The sequence below is a fragment of the Lampetra fluviatilis genome, chromosome 42, assembly GCF_964198595.1.
Source record: "Lampetra fluviatilis chromosome 42, kcLamFluv1.1, whole genome shotgun sequence".
Lineage (NCBI taxonomy): Eukaryota > Metazoa > Chordata > Hyperoartia > Petromyzontiformes > Petromyzontidae > Lampetra > Lampetra fluviatilis.
This window is the reverse complement of record NC_136316.1, coordinates 4,403,023-4,424,796: the sequence shown is the minus strand read 5'-3', so window position 1 is coordinate 4,424,796 and position 21,774 is coordinate 4,403,023. Positions and strand designations below refer to the sequence as shown.

The following is a 21,774-nucleotide window of genomic DNA, read 5'->3' as shown; positions in this document are numbered from 1 at the left end:
CTGAAAAAAGCTAATAAGCTCAGTGGTAAGATTTTTTTAATAGTTTATTTTAAATTTTTAAGTGATTTGTTTATCTTTCTTAAACTTTGCACTCCTGTCGTGTTTGTTGTTTTAAATTTCTCATCTGCCCCGACTGTACACCTGTGAAAAATAGCTTCATAGCTCAATGGATTCCTCCAGGATAAATATTCAGATTCTGTTTTGCTCCCAACGTGCTGGGCGCTTCTGCTGGAGCAAAAAAACGTCGGACGCGATACGGAACACACACGCCGCAGTTGAACAAAAAAAAACACGGCAGGGAGTTAAAGTTACGCACGATCGCATTTTACCACATCAGAAAACGTGGCCCCTTGCTGAAGAATAAGAAATGTACAAGAGTACCAGAGAGCAATGGAACATGGACGACTTTGAATGAAACAAAGGGACCAAACAAGACATTATTTGAGAATAAAAAAAACCAAGATATTCAGAAATGGAATTTATTAAGTGAGAATACTGTAACTGCAATGGAGTTAGGCGGTACACCTACCTAGGGACATCAGAAGACACAAATACTAATGCAACAGAGGACGATCGGAGGAAAGGGGTTTGAGAGGAGACCGAGATGATGAGATTGCTGGGACAGACTGCAAGATAAGCACACTGCGTGGGTGGCAAGAGATCCGAGGAGTGCAAGGACATTGGTTGGGGTCTTTAGCAAGAGGTTGGGGAGGGGCTAGGATGGGAATACTGTAACCCTGGAAGGTACAGCTATGCGGTCACTGGTATGTTAAACAAAATAAGCTTGTTTCTTATAAGTAGAGCGGTATTCAAAAAGATTGACGGGTTTCATTAACGGAGTACCGCCAGAGTTGTGTGTTTGTTATAATCAAAACAATGTCACTTGTTTATCCGGTAAAGCCTCACCGGGTCTCGGTACCACTTTTTCAGAAAGGGTCCTGGCCAATTTCATTTTAAGAAGGGGGGGGGGGGTTGGGCTTCCGTGTTGGGAGGAAACTGGAGTGCCCTGAGGAAACCCACCAAAGATGTTCATGGGATAACACTCACAAGGTACACACGTAGCGGGTTTCACCAACACTGCCGTACTGCCATCTGCTGGCTACTGTGCAGAGGGGCGAGGTCTAGCAAATCTCTGCGCGATCCGCAAACCCTCGCCTCCAAAGCGTTGAATCGCAGGCCCGCACCACCAATGAGATGATACGACTTAACTGAAGGATTAGCGAGGTTTTTAATGCTTTACAGTTGATACTTCAGCAAATGCAGCCATGTGGTAGGCAGCAGAGGGCAGTACAGCACAATTCGGTGTTGTACTGCACTTCTACGCTCATTGCCTTTAACTGGCACTGACCGGTGTGGTGAAGTATGGCAAAATAAACCCCACGACTCGTACGGTGTGGGGACGACTTTGAAGCAGACTGATGGGGTTGTACAAGCGTATGTTTTTATTTTAAATGTTCAACACATAGCCCCTTCCACGGGAAAGTGCAATTTCAAACAGTGGTTCTGTTGTCACCCAATTGCTCTTGAGCAACGAGGCTGAATTTAGCTTTTGAATTTCAACACAAACACCACATATATCTGTTGAACAAAATAATTTTACTGCAAAATATATATTCATTGCCATTTACAAGATAAATCTTAATTATAAAGGAAAATAAAAACACAATAATATATATGAAGACAATGCAAACAAAGACATTAAGACGACAAGTGCATTTTGTATTGACTGATATCACGTTCTGCTGTACGGCAAAGTCCTTGCACTATCCAAGGGGTCCAAGGACTTCCACCTCGCACCGAACTTTGCCAATTCTCTCTCGCACGGGAAACACGTGGTTAGGCTGCTGGGATGGAAACCCAGGTGGAGAGGTTCAGTCTATGAGCGCCCCCTTCAACCCTCCCTGCGTGCGTACGGGTGCTGAGGTGGTCTTGCCCCTGTCGGTGGCCTATGTCAGCATAGAGGCGCAGAGGTACGCAATCCCTGACTCCGGTGTGGTCAGAGAACCGAGAGTGGCCCAGTGCCTCCTCCTCCGACAAACGGGTGGGACACGGCAACTCGTCACCGTGAAAGCGTAATAGATTACAATTACAATGCTCTTCAGTCGCAAAATCGTACCAATTTAAAATCGTAATAACCATGGAGCTGCTACGGAACAAGCCGTGTGGGGATGACACTGACGACGCTGCCTTGGCTGCGGGCCTTGACAATTACGCAAAGAATGGGGGGGGGGCTCCATGGCAACTGATATCTCGGTAACCAGTCCCAACTCCGGCCTACTAGGCCAGGGGTCGGCAACCAAAATAACAAGAAGAGCCATTTCTTTAAAGAGCCGCATGCGGCTCCGGAGCCGTAGGTTGCCGACCCCTGTACTAGGCAAACATTATTCGAACTCCGGCCTATTAGGCCGGAGTCCGGACTGGCAGAACTCGTGCTCCGTCTTCAGAAATACACTGTCCTAATTCGCGACACCATCACGGACTTCTCACCTGAGAAGACTTTGGTCATGTCCGCTCATTAGCCAAGATCATCAAACGATGATGGAGTTCAGATACTGGTACTGCAATTGTTCTCTTCTCTGTCGGCCTGTCTAACCCTGGTCAGAAAAAAAAAATCTGTTTCTTGTGCCATCGGCCCGAGGGCAACGTTAATCTCCTACTGTCAGAGCTCTCCGACCTCCTCGAACACTTTATCATCGGTGTAAATCGCAACCTAATCCTTTGCGGGCGACATCTCTTCAATTGCTCTGGTCTCACAGACATCAATAGGCCATCTCCTTGACGCGACCCTTCCCTGCTATCGTACACGGTGGAGCAGGTAGCACCTTCGGCCTCATTTACCGAATCAAATTCAAATCGTCACCTGCTGCCCCTCTGTTCACATCTTTTCTTTCGCTGATCACCACCTCGTTGTTGTTGTTTGTGCACCTTTTGTCACAAAGCAACCTGGGAGAGTTCTCCCACTCTCAGCTCAAGGCTGACACCGGCTCAGGCTCACGCCCGCTCAAGCACACGCCCGTTCAGGCTGGCATATGAAGGACCTTGTACTCCGCTTCTGTACCTTCAAGTTCTTGAACATTGCAGCACATTATAAATTGCACTTGTTACCATATGTAAAACCTCCCGTTTCTCTCCCCCCTCTTTCCTTCTCATTATCCTGCCCGAGCCAATTTGCACTGCTGGGAATTTATAATTGAACTTTTATGTAATAGATTTTATGTTTGGAATATTTTTTATTTCTCATTTGATCGTTGTTTGTTGAAATGTATTTTCACTTCATGGCTGTACTTTATTTTAGTTTTGCTTTTAGTATTTTGACTCAAGTCACTATTACTAAACAAAAACAACTAGAAACTTTTTACGTCTCCACGGTGGCCAGCGAGTATTAGTGAAAAGGTGATCTCAGGACCGGTTGAGGTTATCACTGACAGCTGTGGCTGGGATTTATTCAGTCCAATAACCCCTGCATCACAGCTTTACCACATTTAATGATTAGTCAGAAAAAAAAATCACATCCTTGGGATTGGCTGAAACTTGTCTACAAAATAAAAGCAAATTGTGTTGACCTTTTAAATTTGGGACAAAAAAAAAACTGTTGCAGTTGAACCGAAATATAAACGTGATCTGGATATTCTTCCAACTCAGGTTGAACAACTGCTTGCGATCATCTACTGCATACCATCCTCCCTCTCATCCCACCCATCCACCCTCTAACCCATTGCCCACCACTGAACCCTCTCTTCCGCCACTCCGCCCTCTCACCCATCACCCACCGCACCCCCCCCACCCCGCCCGCACCGTGCGAGTGTCAAAGCACGGAGCGGTAAGTGCAGGCGAACATGATCCAGACGGCGCAGGCGTTCTCCGGGTAGACGAAGACACGGGCTCGCACCGCCAGACGCACATCGTCTCCCCGGCAGCTCACGATCTCGTCGCAGAACGGAGAGCTGGGGGGGGACAGAGGGTACGGGGGTGAGCGGCGACGCGAAATTACGGCACGCAGGAGAAACGTGCCGCTGTTGGATCGGGTCCTCAACGGTGTTTTTGTTTAGAGAAGCCTGACTCCGCTGATGAGATCCAGGTTTTTGATTGCTTGCCTTGCATGTTGGCATCTTACAGACCCCTTAATGCATCTCTTTGCGAGCCACCCAGCCTGGTGTGTTTCAAGTTTTCAAGTTTCATTTATTAGGTGTAGCCCTGTGAGCCATTCGGCTCTTGAATCGGGTGCAACTGCAACAAACCAAAAAACAAAAACATGAACAAGAAAACATCTTAAAGTGACTATGTGCAAACAGAAAATCCAAGAAAAGACAGCAAAATATTGCAGAAAAAGCACCGTACACCAACACTGTGTGGAGGTGCGCGATTGTCAAATGTTTCGCAGAGAAATTCTACATTGCTATGATGGAGACAAGTCAATCCCAAGGACAACCACTCCCCACTTCCCACAAAGCGGTACTTATTCTACTGACGCTGAAAGGATTTCAGGGACGATTTTGACCCCTGATCAGATTTGCAACAGACTCTGTGATTACGAGATATCCATTCTAACCACTGCAGCACGCAGCAGGACACAATTCAATACACAATCTACTATGCGATTTAACCATCTACAATCAGGCTGGCGAAAGAGTATCGCACAAAGGGAGACACGAAAAGAAAACGCTTACCACTCACATTGCCTGACATGCTGTGCTGCTGTGATGTACATTTCTGTTACAAGGCAGTGTTGATGACATGTTTTTTTTTTAAGTTCAAGGTCATGTCTCGTGGTTATATATAACCATCCAACACATACGTGTTTAAAAAAAGACTCCACCATTATCATTAACACTGCGTGTTGCTGTGCGTATGTGTGTGCGTGGGGAGAGACACGGCAGTAGTTGCCCCACGGCACCTTAAAGCTGGTTACCCAAATTTGATACCAGGCCACGGCTAACATCAGTGAGTGACATCTCAACCGGTCTTCAAGACTTGCACGTAGGTGTGTATGCACGTACGTGTCTGTGTGTTTCTCTGTGCGTGCACACCAACATCGCTTAACGTGCGCGCGTGTCTGTACATGTCTATTCATGTGTGTGTGTATGTGGGAGCGGTGGTGTATTGGTTAGTGGGGAGCGGTAGTGTAGCGGTTAGCGCGCTGCGCTACGAACCTGGCGACCCGAGTTGGATTCCCGCTCACGGCCAACACCAGTGACGATTATCTGAACCACTCCTGGGCCTCCCCTAGGTCGACTCAGCCTCAAATGAGTACCTGGTGCGGTGTGTAAACATCACCACTGGAGAGACAAAGGCTGCTGGGTCTGGTGCTGGCCACCCTTTCATCGTGCGCCGTGCTGGCCTTCGTGGGTCCTCTCCTCCCTTAACAGCACTTGCCCCAACAGCCTCAGTAAGCTATACTGGGGATCTTCATATATGATTGTGCGTGCGTGCGTATCTGTACCGCATCTCTGCGCGCGCGTATGTGCGCCCGTCAGCACTCACCGTAGCGCCGTGGCAAGCGCGCGGCGAGCATTCCTGGAGAGCAGATGGATGGGGAAGCCCTTGAAGGTGTGCCCGTCCGGCACGAACCGACGCACGGCATCCTGGAACTCGTCGTTTCCCGGGGCGACGCCGACCGCCCGCTCGCACTCGTAGGCAGCGAGCGCCGGCGAGAGGAGGTACGCGAGCGCCGGGTCCCACGCCGTCTGCAGGCCTAGGTCCTGCTCGCCGAACGCCGTGCGCATACAAGGGTGGTTCACAATAAGAAAAGGTTATTTTCGCTGTATTTTCTCCTGGTCGGACCATGTGATGAAGCAAGTGTGTGCTTGGCGGGCCCAACGTTGTCCTTGAAACGCGAGTCACACCCTAACACCACCGTCTACCTATTAAGCGCACCGGGCCCGTCCCTACAATAATAAACTAGCCAACTAGACCGTAGCACTACAATTTCCCTTAAACACACCGGCCAATCAGAATGTAGCATTAACCTACCTCGAACACCTTAATAACTTTACCAAACGGACCCTAACACCATCCCTACCACATGAACCTCACCGTAACCCTAGTCCCACCTCCGCATTGCACCCATTCACTCTCCCGTTCCTTTTTTTTTTACGACCACACTTCCTCCACGCAAAAGGGGGGCTCGCACACACCTTCCTGTGATCCTCCACCAGCAGCCTCAGCTCCGTCTCCACCCGTCTGGCGGCGTCGGCGGGGTCGATGGATGGCGGGCGGAGCGCCGACGTCGCCGGCCCGGCAGCGGTGACGGATGCGACGGCGTCCCGGCTCATCGCCTTCCAGCGCGTGCCGTCCGCCAGATCCAGGTGGGTGGCGTCGACAGCGTGCGTCGGTCCGCAGTTGGCATAGAAGGCGCGGTGGTTGTATGCGCAGCCCAGCGTGCGGTACGGGTGGTGTTGCTGTTGCTGCTGCTGGGCGCGAGGGAGTGGCGGGTCGTCGAGGTTTATCGGGCGATGCGCGTACCTGGGTAGGTCGATTGCAAAATTTACATCGGCGATTGTTATTTAAGGCCTCGAGACAGAGGCGTGGTTTCTCTGTGTGCCTATGCACGTCTCTCTCTCGCTCTATGTATCTCTGTGATATCTGTCTCTACTAATATGTCTGTCTATATGTCTCTGGTTCTGTGTTTTATCTCTCTCTCAAATGTAGCATTCTCAGGAAGAACGTACTCAACCAGGTAGGGTGTTGACTGTTATGTTATCCGACTCTCTGTTGCATTACATTACATTTCTAAGTATACTAAATTTGTGTTTCTATTTCATTTATACCCGATGATGATTGCTTGTGTTGCAATCGAAACGTCGAATGCTAGTATTTAATTTATTATTTTCTCTTAATACGTGACTTTACCGAAAGAACCAAAGAGTGATTGTTAAGGTGTTTGTCGTCGTGACAGTAAAACCTCCCGAAGCCAAAAGTGGGAAAGCTGGAATTTGGGGTATGCCGGATGAGTGTATATACTCTTAGTTCTTTCGGTAAAGTCACGTAGGTAAAAAAATGAAATTAAAATCGGAGGCATCACAAGCTTCCGAAGCTTGTGTTGCCTCCGAAACGTCGTGATTTTATTGTTTTTATTTTTTATTAATTTTAATTTCAATTTTTTACCTACGTGACTTTACCGAAAGAACTAAGAGTATGAATCCTTGCAGTCACGAAAGCTTCAAATCTGGAAGAGTGTATGTTTAAAGACGATTTGTCAATCCACTGCTGGATGAGGGCATCCTCTACACCGCGTGAGTCAGGGTTAATTGTTCATTGCTGGATAAGGGCCTCCCTGTCGTGTAGGTTTTGGGAGTTTTTTTTCTCTTCACCATACTTTGCCCAGCTAGTCAGCGCAGGCTCATAGATGCGAGGAGCATAAGATTATCCAGGCTCAGCCCTGTTTAGCATCGGAGATGTGACTAGGCCGAGTGAATATTAATATTGTTCATTATTATCACTGCTTTGTACTAAACCCATCGACCTGAATTTCATTCCAAGCTGAGACTAACATCAGTGGCGAGTGATATCTGAACTGATCCTGAGCCTCTCCTGCACTAAAAATGCACTGAGCAGCATGATGAAATCTGGTAAAACAAACCTTATCACCGAAAACGGCACGGGAGGCTTTCATCGTGATTGCGCACACGAGATTTAACTTTATATTCTCAGGTTTTTTTTTTCGGTAAAGTCACGTAGGTAAAAACATTAAAATTAATGAAAGTAAAATAAAACAAAATAAAATTCACGACGTTTCGGAGGCAACACAAGTCTCCGTCATCAGGTGGGACCGTCACAGCCGAATTAGCTGCATCAAGTGAAGCAATGATTCAAGAATCATTTTTTTTACCTACGTGACTTTACCGAAAAAACCTGAGAATATGAATCATTGCAGTCACGAAAGCTTCAAATCTAGAATTAGATTTAAGTTTGGCTGTCGCCTGCTGAAGCTAGTTGTAATTACTGGCGAAACGTCGTACTCAGATTGTTAATGTTGTGGCTTTGCTCTCCAACACACCGGTGTGTTGTACTAGTAACGAATTGGCATGTTCTGTTTACGTGACAAACCTTACTAATTGGCTGTGTCGGGTGGTGGCGGGTTTAATGACGCATTTATATATTTACGCGTTCTAACCCAAAAAAAACCTCTATTATGGATATTGTTCGCGAAAGCGAATTGTTCCATCTCCTCAGTAGACATTCTCTCGGGCGTTCCGTCTTTTGGATGCCATTGGCGTGTGACATGTCCTCCCTCAGCCCACTTATTTTGTTCAGCAGTCAATAAGATTTCTCATAAATGCACGTGTTCTCTTTTTCTGTGCAACTGCAAGGATGCACCCTCCATGCTTCTTTGTGCACTTTGAATCTTTTGTTCGATTTTTCATTGTCAATGTCTTATGTTTCTGAACCATGTGTAAAAGCAGGTGATATACAATTGTTGAAGACGTTCCTTTGGCATGCTGGGAATGCAATGTACCAAGAAGTTACGTGTGTTTTTACAAGAGCTATATATATTTGAAGGTTAGGCTTTTGTGACTAATATGATCCATTAGAGGTTTTTGGGTACGACGTTTCGCCAACACACCGGTGTGCTGAACTAGTAACGAATTGTCATTTTTGTTTATGTGAGAAAATTTACTAATTGGCTGTGTATTGCGGTGGCGGGTTTAACGACACATTTAAATGTACGTGATCTAATCCAAAAAAGCTCTATTATGGATTTTAAGGTATTTTCTTTGAAAAAAAGAAATTTAGATCACCTAATTTTCACGCACAAAGCACGAGAGAGAACACACTAACCTCCAAATCTCCAACACGGACATGTTCTACGTTATATATAACAAATAAAACAACCACCGTTTCTCCTCTTCTTCCACTCCCATAATATCTGAACAATGCTCAGAGCCACGATTTTGCAACGACGACAACAACAACAACCTCGCAAGTGGTAAAGTGAAAGGGTCCAGAACTGAATTCAGGTGCTGTTATTTCGCTGTTTTGTCCTCTGTGTACCTGGGGAAATTGCTTTCGCGATGATTGTGTGCAGCTGGTAATCCAGTTGCTGCTGCTGCTGTAGCATTAATAACCACATCATGACCTTTTGAACCGGCCCATAGGCACACTGTGCTGTCCTAGGCAACGCTCTTTCCATTGTGGTCATTTGCTTTCGTGCCATTTTTTTTATGCACATTTGCCGCATTTTAGGAAATAATGCAAGGGTATGGAAAATAATCTATTCAAATAACATTTGATCTGGTAGCCTAGTAGAGAGCCTTTTGAAACAATGATTTCTAGCAGCAGACAAGAGACTGCTATGTTGCAGGCTGTTGCTTCCGTAGTATGGAACTCCCTTCCCCCCCCCTCCCATCCGTGCTGTCGACTCTGCCCCCTGTTCAAGTCCAGGATCGAGATCTTATTTTATTTGCCTATGACTTATTCTCTCTCATAAAAATAAATATTGACACTGTACAGCATCTTGAGCTGTGAACACATTTAGAAGATATATAATCCCACATTGTATTGAAGGATGTGGGCCAGGGGTTGGCAACCCGCGGCTCTGGAGCTGCATGGGGCTCTTCAAGGACTGCTTTGTGACGTTATTCACATACATTGCGGCCATTGAAATATTGCGTTTTTTTGACAAACTTTGAAAAAATATGACTGTTTCTTGTTATTTTGGTTGCCGACCCCTGGTGTAGGCTCACAAAGACCCATGGAGAGTCATAGACTTGGGGAGTCCAATCGACACAGGAGGGAGAGAGACTCCTCAATTCCATCTCCATACAAATCCATTGTATTTCATGCTGAAACTGGTCCAAAGTACCCTTGCTTAAACAAACACTGCTGGTAAAAGAAATATTGGTCCAAAAGGCCCATAGGCTGGTGGGCCTCGAAATGTCAATTTATTTTGTTTTGACTCTGCAAAACAGACCCTTGTCTGTTTATGTTATAACTTTCCTATCCCCGATTCGTCACTTCGGCACACAATAGCATTTCGTACGAATTTTCCACGTGAGAAAAAATTTATATATTCATAACAAATAGAGTTATTATTCCACCAAATTTCCTGCCTCTTTTTCAGAAGCCCAAGACTGGAATGAAAATGACACCGGAAGCAGACGCCTGTAGGCGATAGGGTGGCACAATGCTAACACTCGTGCCTCGCAGCAATAAGTGCCTGGGTTCGATTCCCGACTTGGGCACCCTTTTCTGTGTGGAGTTTGCACGCTCTTCAACTGTTGCTTCCTCCGGGTTCTCTGGTTTCCTCCCATAGTTAAAAACCATACAAAAGTAATTTGTGTTGGCCAAACATTCTAAGTGTAGCAGGACCCTCCTGGAAAAAGGAATATTCGGGCTGTTTGTGGCTTTCCTGGGCAAAATAAGTAATTGTTATTATCGTTATCGAGGCCAACTTACGTAAGCAGCATTTTTGCACACGCATTGTTGCGCAGCGTTTTGGCTCGCGAATCCTTGCTTGGCAAACCTTCAGTCAGACGAACGTTTTCTTTAAACGGTGTTGAATTTCCCGGTCGTCATTTGTTTAGTCTCTGTGACATACACTGCACTGTATCATTGGTGCAGCAGCACACGTACAACCTTGCGAGCGGTCTTTGTGGAATTAATATTATGACAACATTAGTCCATTATTTACACAGGAAAGGCTCGCCGAGTCTCATGACTGCACTGGTGATGTTCGGCCAATTCCTTAATGAGTAATTTTGCATGTTAGAGGAAACTGGAGTAATACTAATAATGGGATTTATTTATCTAGGAAAGCCTCATTGAGTTTCATGGCTCTCTTTCAGCAGGACCATGTGTTAAGGATATGATCATTTCCTTTTGAAATAAAGAGTTTTGCTTTATGTGCAAATAAACCAGAGTACCCACCTCCCAAGCCTACATTTATCTTGACAATACCTGGTAAGTCCTAGTGGTCACCCATTCAAGTACCTACTAGGCTTAAACATGCTTAGCATTTGAGATCACTAGATTTGGGGCACAGATTATTATGCGTGTTTACCCAGGAAAGCCTGATTGTCAATACTTTTCATCAAGAGGGTCCTGCCACGTTTTCAAGGTAGGGGGCGATGTTGCTATGTATTAATTTAAATCTATAAATTTCCAGGTATTTTTTTCAAGTTACATTGTATGTGTGTGTTTATTCTAGATTTGAAGCTTTCGTGACTGCAAGGATTCATACTCTTAGTTCTTTCGGTAAAGTCACGTAGGTAAAAAATGAAATTAAAATTAATAAAAACAATAAAATCACGACGTTTCGGAGGCAACACAAGCTTCCGTCTTCAGGTAAAACTGTCACAGCAAAATATCTGTATACAGATATTTTATTGTTTTTATTAATTTTAATTACATTTTTTACCTACGTGACTTTACCGAAAGAACTATGAGTATGTGTGTGTGTGTTTTTTAGCGATGGGAGATAATCAGAGAACCCAGAGGAAACCCTTGCAGAACAGGGGGAGAATATACAAACTACCATCAGAAAGTGGTCCGAGTAGGAAATCGAACCCACAACCCCTTTGGCGTGACGCGCAAGCGTTACCACTGCGCCACCTTGCTGCTCAAAAGGGTGAGTTGGTCATAGGCATCTCTTAAATCTAACTTCATATTTTTTTTATAGTAATAGTAATAAATCACATTTGTATCATGCCTGTTGCCAAGGTACTACTCAGATATTTTAAATAAGCTACACAATTTTACAATATCACACTGTTTTACAATATCGAGAACTAGAAAGTAATTCGTCGTTGACCACTCAAGACAGCGCGCTATAACGGGTGCGTGTTCTACATTATAACCGGCGCATTCCGCGTTGTGCGGAAAGTGTTCCCGACTGCGTGACAGCGAAAACATGTCGTGTAAAAGTGCGTTAAGTGAGGATTTACCGTACGTGGCACGACAATATACACACACACAATAATGGCACTTGTGACTTTGAGAAAGATGGAAGTCTATGGGTCTCTAAATAAGTGTATGAGTCCGTATGCAAGTCATTGGATCATGTAAGTGTATGTGCATCTGTGGGTCTCAATATAAGTCTATTGATCATCTGGGTCTTCATGGAAGTTTATAAATGACGTGCAACGCTTGGATCTTAAAAGTAATCGCACGCAGTGAATGCGCGACTGGAGCAGCGTGACCCCCGTGCAGTAACGGGGAGAACGAATGAGAGACCTGTGGCCGGTGAGGCTCTCCCAGAAGGTGGTGGTGCCATCGGTTGAGCGGGTGGCCACCCAGGCGTGCGGCTCCCCCTTCGCCTTGGTGCCCACGCACACGAACGCGTCGAGACCAAAGCCCAGCAGGAGGCTGCACAGGAGGTTCGCGTGGTCCTCACAGTCGCCCTGTGGAGAAGAGGGTGACTGTGTCATTGCGCAGAACGTTAGCCCAACACGTTTGTCAACCCACTGCTGGATGAGTGCCTCCCCCACACAGTGTGGTTCATGAGAGGGTGTGGTCAGTGTTTCTGCCGTCCATCCATCTTTCCTTCCATCCATCCGTCTGAGAAAAATCCACGCGGCCACGGGGAGAGACACTGCAAACTCGAAATAAACTGTAGGCGTCAGAGTCGGGTTCGAACCCACGACTTCCTGCATACCAGGCGAGATAGTTAACATCTCCTAGCCACCGTCATGATGATGAGAGAGACACACCGCAAACTCCAAATATACAGGTGTCAGGGTCGGGATCGAACCCACGACCTCCTGCATACCAGGCAAGGGAGGTAACATCTCTCGCTACCATGGGGCTTCTGTCAATCTGTCAATTTGCCTGCCAGTTGAGCGAGTGACAGCCGCTGCACCACCTTTCCCGGGCACAGGAAGGTCAAGGTGTTGCCGAGTGTCTGTCCATCCATCTTTATGCCCGTCAGTCTATCCGTCCGTCCACCCGTCGGTCAATCTGTCTGCGGGTTGAGTGAGAGCCGCTGGCACCACCTTTGCCCGGCACAGGAAGGCGAAAGTGCTGCTCCACATCTCGTGGCGGGCGCCGCCGCCCACCGCCTGAGCTCGCTCGTAGCCCAGGAGGCTGACAAAGCGGGCGGCCTGCCGCGGCGAGTCCAGCAGCCGTCCCGCTCGCAGGAGACGCACGTACGCGCACACCGGCCGGTTTGTACCGTTTTCATCCTGGAGATGGTGGAGTGGTGGGAGAGAGGCATGAGGGTGGACAAAAAGAGAGAAATAAGGTTGAGTGTGTTTTGTATGCATGTTGAACTTCTTTCGCACTGTACGTAGCCAACTGTGCTAATTGTAAGTGTGGGCAAAAGCAGCATGAATGCCACTTAATTTGGGGTTTTCTCAAAACTCCGGTCCTCCCAGTTGACCACAGTTTTCTACATTTACCAGTCTTCTTCGTAAAAAAAATGTTAATTACACACTACACGTGTCTAATGATTGGTAAACACAACCCATGTGATGCAGACAGCGATGATTCAAATTAAAAGAGGTCCTTGACTGAAGTTTCAAAGATATGTGATATGCTCACCCTTGCCTAGATAAGTACTGGATTACAGGCATGTGCCACCATGCCTGGATTAAAAGATACTGATAAATTCCAAATAATCGTTAACTCCACCAGCACCCCCTCACCTGAGCAAAGATCTTGACGAGACGGCTGTTATGTTCAGGTCGAATCTGCAGGTACTCCCGCCACCACTGCTTGGCGTAGACGAGAAAGAGACGTTCCTTCTCCGCCGCTCGCTGGCGCTCCAATCCCAGCTGCGACGACGCAAGGCCAGACAGATGCACACAGAGGAAAGACTCCCTCCGAATAGTCGGACTGTTCGTGAGCAGCAAGCAAGGCGCGTGAGGGGGTGGTGTTGTTAGCACCATGCCCAGCGACATTTTGCCTCTGTTTATGCACTGCACCAAGTACTAATTTAAGGCTGAGTCGTTCCGCTCTCCCCTCTCCAGCTGGCAACACCAAACTCCATGCTAGTATTATAGAGCTATCATGTAATGTCATACCCAAGGCTGTAATTTGCACTATCGTTATTCATATGCATTTTTGTTCTAGCTTTGAGTTGAGAATGCACATCACAGCTCTGTGTGCCTATGTCAGTTCTCTCTCTATGTATCACTGTGATATCTGTCTGCTTATATGTCTGTCTATATGTCTCTGGTTCTGTGTTTTATCTATCTCTCAAATTTAGCATTCTCAGGAAGAACGTAATCAACCAGGTAGGGTGTTGACTGTTATGTTATCCGACTCTCTATTGTATTACATTACATTTATAAGTATACTAGATTTGTGTTTCTATTTCATTTATACCTGATGATGATTGCTTGTGTTGCAATCGAAACGTCGTATGCTAGTATTTAATTTATTATTTTATCTTTATACGTGACTTTACCGAAAGAACCAAAGAGTACATCACAGCTGGTCGTGCACACTGCCGAGTAAGACATCAGAAGCGTGGACGCTGAAAAAAGAAAATCTAATTAAATCTGAAAAGCGTTCAAAAGAAGCATTGGAGTGGATAGGTGCGTGCTTGGAGTTATACCGAGAGACAGTTTGAAACGTCACATTGACTCTCAAGAATATCTAACTGCGCAGGACACACCACGAGAAGGGAGGTAGAGATCAACAAGAGAGTGGTAACCAAAGGATGGAACACCCCCACGAGGGCATCGACCGTGGACACGGAACGATGAAACTGGCTCCTGCACAAGAGCACGATGCATTGTTCCATCGCAAACCCGAGGAGGGATGGCAATAGCTTGGGAAGGCGTTCATTCAGCCGCGATCAGATAACACTGGTCAACAACAAAAACACTTTTTTTTCTGGCCTGGACTTTTGCAGCTGTTTTAGACTAATTTCAGGGTGCTGATTCCAAATCTGATCTCAGATTTGCTCTATCACATCTCATTTTTATGCTATCGGCATACCCCATTTTCATTGATTTTACCCGAAATGAACTCTGTCACTTATGATTGCAAGTTGTTGCGAGTCAGTGACTGCTTTAGTGTTAAAATACGGTGCTGTATTTTTTGGATAGTGTGTTTATAATAACATTTTATGTAGATATCCACATTTATTTAATATTTTTCTTCTGCAGTTTTTATTGAAAATGCAATATTTGATATCTCAAAAACCTGATGTGATAGACAAAAACTGATGCCAGATTTGGAATGAGCACCCCAAAATTACCTTAAACCCGTTGGAATACCTTATGCCAGAAAAAGTGTGTTGACCAGTGTAATGGATGATGATGCTGAGTGCAGAGGGTCTCCAGTGAGTAGACAGTGCAGGGGCGATTGGAGGCATTGCTATTACAGGGTTGGCTTTGAGGGCGGTTGGGAGATCACATCTGAACCTGACCTGCGTGTTGAGCACGTCGGGTGTGATCGTGTGAACGAGACGCGGGTGCAGCTCCAAGCGCAGGTGCAGAACCCCCACCGCCACCCGTGACTCAGACCCTGCAAGTCGCAAGCGTGTTCACACAAAGACAAAGCATCGTTATGATGAATAGTAACATAGTTAAATGTTACCTTACTATTCTTCATCGCAATCATTCAACCATCGTACGACGAGTAGTAACGTAGGTAACTGTTACTCAATTCCAGCATTGTTGTGATGATGATAACAACGACGATGATAATGAGTAACGGTGGTAATAGTTTCAGTGTTATAAAGCCATACCCACTCCCTGCAGTTCAACGGCTGTGTCCCAGCATGCCGTGGGACAGGTCAGCACATGCCGCCACTCCAAGCGGTGCGAGGTCACCAGGGTCGTCTCCATGAAGACATCGTCAGTCTTCACCAGCACCAGGTGCACAGGGTCGCTCATGCCCAGTAGCGCAGTCGTGTCGGCCATCTTGCCGCCCTCTCCTATACGGTAAAAATGATGACACGCAAAGATGTCCTCACCTACAGCAGCAGCACGAACGTCTCCCATAATGCCTTGCATGCACCATTGGAACCTCATTTGCCAGTAAAAAATATGATAATTGTTTTTTTACCCTTCTATCTGGCAACAAAACAGACACCTTTTTTTACAAGGAGTCATGTTTGCATAGACCACAATATCTGCAGTCATAATGCAAACAAAAAACATAACTCTGATAATGTATGCACTGTCCTTGAAGTTGATTGGTCCACACTGTTGTATATGTTGGGTGTGAAAATTTTGATGTGTTGTATGCGTGCGTGGGTGAAATTATTATGTTGTATATGTGGGTTATGAATATTCAGTGAAAATAATAATAATCAATCGAAATTTGGCCAAAGGTGTAATTATCCGGAAATACTTTAATCCATGTAATTACGCACATTTAATTATGCCAATTCGAGAGGTAATTGTAGTAATTATGCGAGTGGGTGTAATTATGATAATGCAAGTCGTTATGATAACCAGACCCCGCCTCGGTGACGAGGGTGGGTTATCGATCGGAATAAGGCAATTAATCGTATGCAGTTATGCAGGTGTGGTGTAAGTATACAAGATTAACTTAGATTAACTCGGCCTCGTTGTCTAGGTTCGTCTCATTCTCGCTTATTTAGGTCCCCGGTTCGCCCCGTTATCGCTTTAACATTTACTGAGTATGTGTTAGTGTGTTTATTAAGGTCACCAAGTTCAGATCTCAACGCAGAAGCAGATCTTATGCATAGTTCAGGAAAGAATCACACAACCACTTCTGTATTAATCAATTTATTACTAATTCAACCTCAACTATGATATAGTATGCGAACTCTCAATCCCGGAACGTCAACACGGCATCAATACAGTATCATCAATGATTGTCTGATTTCACTTGACAACGGCACATGGATCCCGCGTAACGCGATGGTTGTTAGTGAGAGAGAGTCGTTAAAACATGCAAATACTATGCTAAGAAAACCTTAACGTTAATGAATGATTATACTTGAAAGATTATACGGCGATAAAACACAATCAAAAACAGTTATTATTCTTAAAGGCACCAATCTCAACAGATACATCGGCAGGTTATCTGACAACAGAATGCTCGGAGTAAAGGCCTGCAACGGCGCTCCTTTTCCGAAGATCTGCTGGGAATTTAAGCGATTAAGAGTACAGTCCACTAAATATTAAAGATAATACTCTTACAAATGACGGATGGCCATCACTCGGTCTCGAGTTTTTCTTCACAGCCACGGATGGCTTATGGGTTCGAGTGGGTTTGAGTGGTAAGAGTTGTCTTCAATAGTCAGTGTTCGGAGTCGGTTCTTTATGTCAAACAGACGCCAGGTGGTCGTGTGGTGAGGGGGCGGTGCGCGTCATACGTATTAGTCGCTCCTCTGTCGCCGTGGTGAATTTGGTTCGGATGTCCGTTGACACGCTGTCGTAATTCGGAACCCGGTCGGTAGGTGGCGCCCACAGCTCGCTCGCAGCGTCGTCGCCAAACCGCGATTCTCGCGGCAGCAGGGAAACCGCCGACTCGGCAGAGGTTGGCTGTCGCGGCCGAGTTGAGCTGTCAAGCGGGTCTTGCCCGCCTGCAGAGGAGATGGGGAGCCGCTTGAGTCGAGCCCCGAGAGCCGTCTGAACTCGGCTGAGTCCCAGAAGCTGAAGAGTCGAGCCGACCCGTTAGTCGCAGCTCGCCCTTGAGTCGACCCGCTCGGTCGAGCTGAAGATGAGTCGAGCCGACCCGCTCGGTCGAGCTCGCTCCGGAGCCGACCCACTGGTCGAACTCGTGATGAGTTGACTCCTGGTCGAACTCGGCTGATGAGTCGAGCCGACCCTTCCGGTCGAGCTCGCTCATGAGTCGACCCGTTGGTCGCCCTCGTGATGAGTTGACTCTCCTGGTCCAACTGGTTTCCAATGCTCAGGGTCCTTTCTTTTATGCCGAAAAATCCCTTTGGGTCCTGCCCACAAGGCGGGGTTTTCTTTTGATTTACTGTGTCAGGATCTGTCCGTGTGTAGGTGTGTTCATGTGTGTGTCCGTACGTCCGTGTGTCCTTGTGTGCATCACCCATGGTATTTTCCGTTGTCATACTCCCTCCATAAAATCCATGAGCAAACAATCAGATGTTACAATTGCCTCGAAGTCGTCTCTCTGTCTGGGTGCAATATTATCTCTTGTCTGGCCTCCTTCATGAACCAAAACACAGACGTTACAAACCGCCTCACAGGCACCTCTGTCCGTGTTGCACGACCTGGAGGGAGGGGCACACTCCCTCCGATCCTCACAGCACACAAAGACATGGTTAAAAAGTTTTAAATTAACACTTGTCCCTTACCATTTCCCAGTTATGATTCTGTATGTAGCCTAAGGTGTGTCGTTTCCCATCGTGGTGCTTGGCCCAAGTGGAGGTGCCTCCCCGAGCACATACACACTCCCATCCCGCGCTGCGGGGATACAAAGACGGCCGGGATCTCCCTTTCTCTCCGACCCTGGGTTTAACATCGCTCTTTTATTATGTATTTTATTTCGACCTGGTGGTGATTTATCCCGCTATCCTGGCTTTTCATAAGTTTTACTTTTGTCTTTCATGCATAGGCTTATTATTATTAATTTATTTCCGATATCTTAGGTTAAGGGGTAAGTTTCTTGATCCTAGGAATTCGTATTCCTTGGTGTCTGCATGGTTATATAAGCGGAATATAGTTGACGGTGAATAGCGTTAACATTGATGTTATGTACGATATTATGTATCGTGATGTTTTTAACTTAACTTGGTCAGGGCTTTACTGACATGAAGTTGTATTTCATAGCCTGGCAGTCTTTGCCTCACTCTGTCTCTGCTCGCCGGTGTTGTTGCTGTCCAGCTGACGCCGTTAACTCAAGGCCTCATTAATTTCCGTCACTCCTTGTAGGTGAGGGCGGTTGAACCTTGGAGTCAGTTCTGGTTTTTGTCTGCTTGCTTTTTCTGATGTCCCCTGACCCCGAGAGTTATTATTCCTACTTTTATGGCCTGTCGAAGCCCGACTCGCTGTTGCTGGCTGGTGTCGCTGGGTTGGTGTCGTTCCCGGCTTTTGCTTACGTTTGCAGTTCGCCGCGCTCTTATTGTTCATACCCTCTTCAACCTTATATCGACTATTCGCTCCTGTCTGGGTGCGATTCAATTTTGACTTAGGAAGGTTCTGATTGTCATATGCTTTGGGTCGAGTTGTATATTAAGGTATGGAAATAACATTTCATATTGACTTAATGATGGTGATGGTTCAGTAGGCGTAACTTGTGGCCTGGTTTAATTGGAGTGGGTGTGAATATCAATAACTTTAGCCTACCCTGTTGTTAAATTCTGATTTTAACGTTGCTTTAATAGCAATACAGAATAATTGAGCTTTTCGACTTAACTAGGCGAACACGAACTTTTGGTGACCTCCGCAGCCTTGTTATTCAGCTGAGTCTGCATCCTTGATATACAACGCTCTTATTCGTCTCACTGTGGTCATCCAACCTTCTGCTCTGGGAGTGTTATTCTTAATTTCAGGTCAAAGGCCCCCTCACGGTTCAGCCGGGCAGGGTTGTTAATCAGCTCCCTCCCCTGTGCACACAGCGTTGCTGACCCACTTCATTTGACCACTCACCCTGGATTTAATAATTTAATTCCTTAAAACCATGCAGGATGGTTGGCTTTTTGCCTTAATTATGTCTGGCTGACTCTCCCACTGTCTCTGCCGCCTGCACGGGTGACATATGCCCGTTCATCAGGCCCCCTCCTTCCTTGAAGCAAGGTTGCAAATTCTGTCATCCTAGCCCTCCTCCAGTCCATTACTTAACAACACCTGGTTTTTGCAGCCTGCTGCTTTTTGGGGTGTTTTCATTCATTATATATCAAGTAAAAAGATAATATATAAAAATATCAAGTTTGGAAGAAGGCTTAGGATACAACATTCCGCCCTTTTAAAAATGGCCAGTGGTCAAATGGCCACGGGTTATTTTTAAAAAAAATGTATACCCTTCTTCCATCATGAACCATCGATTGTCCTCAAGTTTTGCTGCTATTTCCTTACAACGCGCGCGTACGTGTCACAACTTAACATGGTTATATGTGACAAGAGAGAGGAGGAAAAAAAAAAATTCTAAAGGAAGGTAACACGATAAGGGAGGGAGAAATTATTCTATTGACTACGTGTTATAGGAGATATCGTTAAAAAGATAGTTTCTACGGTTATTCTTGGGTGGCATCATCAGGCCTTGGCTCCCTTCTAGCTTGGCCAGGTACGTTAGCAGGAGCGTGAGCAGGAGGGCTGCCATTCCCTGGAAAACATGTTACACATTATCGTAGTGTGATATGCCCATTAGTTTAGTTCCCCCCCCCTTTTCCACCTTTATTCCTCATCTTGCTCCACCAGCACAGGGTACGGTTTGATTTGGTTGATGTGCACCCACTTGTATTGCTGCTCTCTTCCTGTCTTTGTGATTTTTAGCTGATATACTACTGGGGACATTTTGTCAACAACCTCGTGTGGTCCTGTCCAGGAAGGTAGGAACTTCCTGCACTTCTGTTTTCTTTTCTCGTAATTGAGGTACCACACCTGGTCTCCTAGCTGGTATTCTGCGTGGCTGGCTTTTTGGTCATAGTATGCTTTGCTCCCCTGAGCCTCTACTTGCAACTGGTCCCTGACCATAGCGAAGGTGCTCTGTAGGTGACTACTGAGTCCCGTCAGGTATTCAGTTGGCGTCATTGCCGTCGGGGTCTCGTCCTCCGCTGGGACATATAACAGGTGTACTGGGAGGGTCATTAGCCTCCCTGTCATGATCTCGAAGGGTGTCCTGCCTGTAGCTCGGTTGGGTGTGGCTCGCATGGCCATCAAGACTAGGGGTAGTTTCGTATCCCAGTCGCGGCCCGTGGTAGACACATATTTCTTTAGGATGCTCACGATGGTCCTGTTGGCTCTTTCCACCTGTCCTGAGGATTGTGGATGGTATGCGACATGTAATTGTCTTTTTACTCCCAACATCTTCCACACTTCTGTGATAACCTCGGCTGTGAAGTGGCTTCCTTTGTCTGAATCGATCGTTGACGGTAGACCCCATCTACTGAATATTTGGTTGATCAGTAGGACAGCGGTCGTTTCCGCGGTGTTGTTGGGTGCTGGTAAACACTCTGTCCATTTAGAGAATGCACAGGTCACAGTTAACATGTACTTGTTCCCTTTGGTTGATCGGTTGACAGGTCCTATCCAGTCGATTTGTAGGTTGGACCAAGGGTAATCTGTTCCCCTCCTCTGTAGGGGTGCCCTATGCTGTGAAGTCGTTGGCTGGTACTTACAACACACGAGACAGTTGGACACATGTTTGTGTATGTCTTCCCCCATTTTTGGCCAGTAGGCCACCTGTCGCAGCATCTGTCCCGTATTCACCTCGCATCGGTGGCCGCTGCACGGTTCATTGTGGGCGTGTTGTAACATTATTTCCCGATATTGAGAGGGGACTACCCATCTAGGTCGACCGTCTTTTTCGTTTGTATATACCAGTAGCCTTTTCCGCATTGAGAACCTTTTGATTTGGCTATGCATGATCTCGAGCTCTTTGTTGTCATTCAAGTTGTCAGTAGTGATCGGTTTTCCTGCTGGATCTTGGATATGATCGGCGAGGGTCTTTAGTGTTTCATCCTCTTGTTGCATTCTGATCAGGTCTTCGGAAGGCTGGGCACTGTTCAATTGGGCTCTGGTTCCAGCTTCTGCCGGGTTCTTCCCACTTCTTGTGACCAGTCTTATCACGGCGATGTCTTGGTTCGTCGACTCTGGTTGTCCGTCTCTGTCGGTTTGGTCTTCTAGCTTCCACGGGGTGCCTTCCAGGCTTCCCACCTTTGCTATGGCATCTGCTTGGTCGTTCCCAGTTTTCTCTTGACCAGGTATCTTGGAGTGCCCT

At 46.4% G+C, this 21,774-nt stretch overlaps 1 protein-coding gene across 1 annotated transcript in view; it reads right to left on the bottom strand.

Annotated features, from left to right (window-relative positions):
* Positions 1–3,805: 3,805 nt before the first annotated feature.
* Positions 3,806–21,774, bottom strand: part of CEP76 (centrosomal protein 76) — a 32,362-nt gene continuing 14,393 nt past the window's right edge. The window contains exons 5-12 of the mRNA XM_078875727.1: positions 15,635–15,823; positions 15,314–15,411; positions 13,581–13,709; positions 12,930–13,118; positions 12,172–12,338; positions 6,135–6,462; positions 5,482–5,699; positions 3,806–3,944 (exon numbers count right to left, since the gene is read on the bottom strand). Coding sequence (XP_078731853.1) covers positions 3,806–3,944; positions 5,482–5,699; positions 6,135–6,462; positions 12,172–12,338; positions 12,930–13,118; positions 13,581–13,709; positions 15,314–15,411; positions 15,635–15,823 — 1,457 coding nt within the window. The remainder of the gene's footprint in view (positions 3,945–5,481; positions 5,700–6,134; positions 6,463–12,171; positions 12,339–12,929; positions 13,119–13,580; positions 13,710–15,313; positions 15,412–15,634; positions 15,824–21,774) is intronic.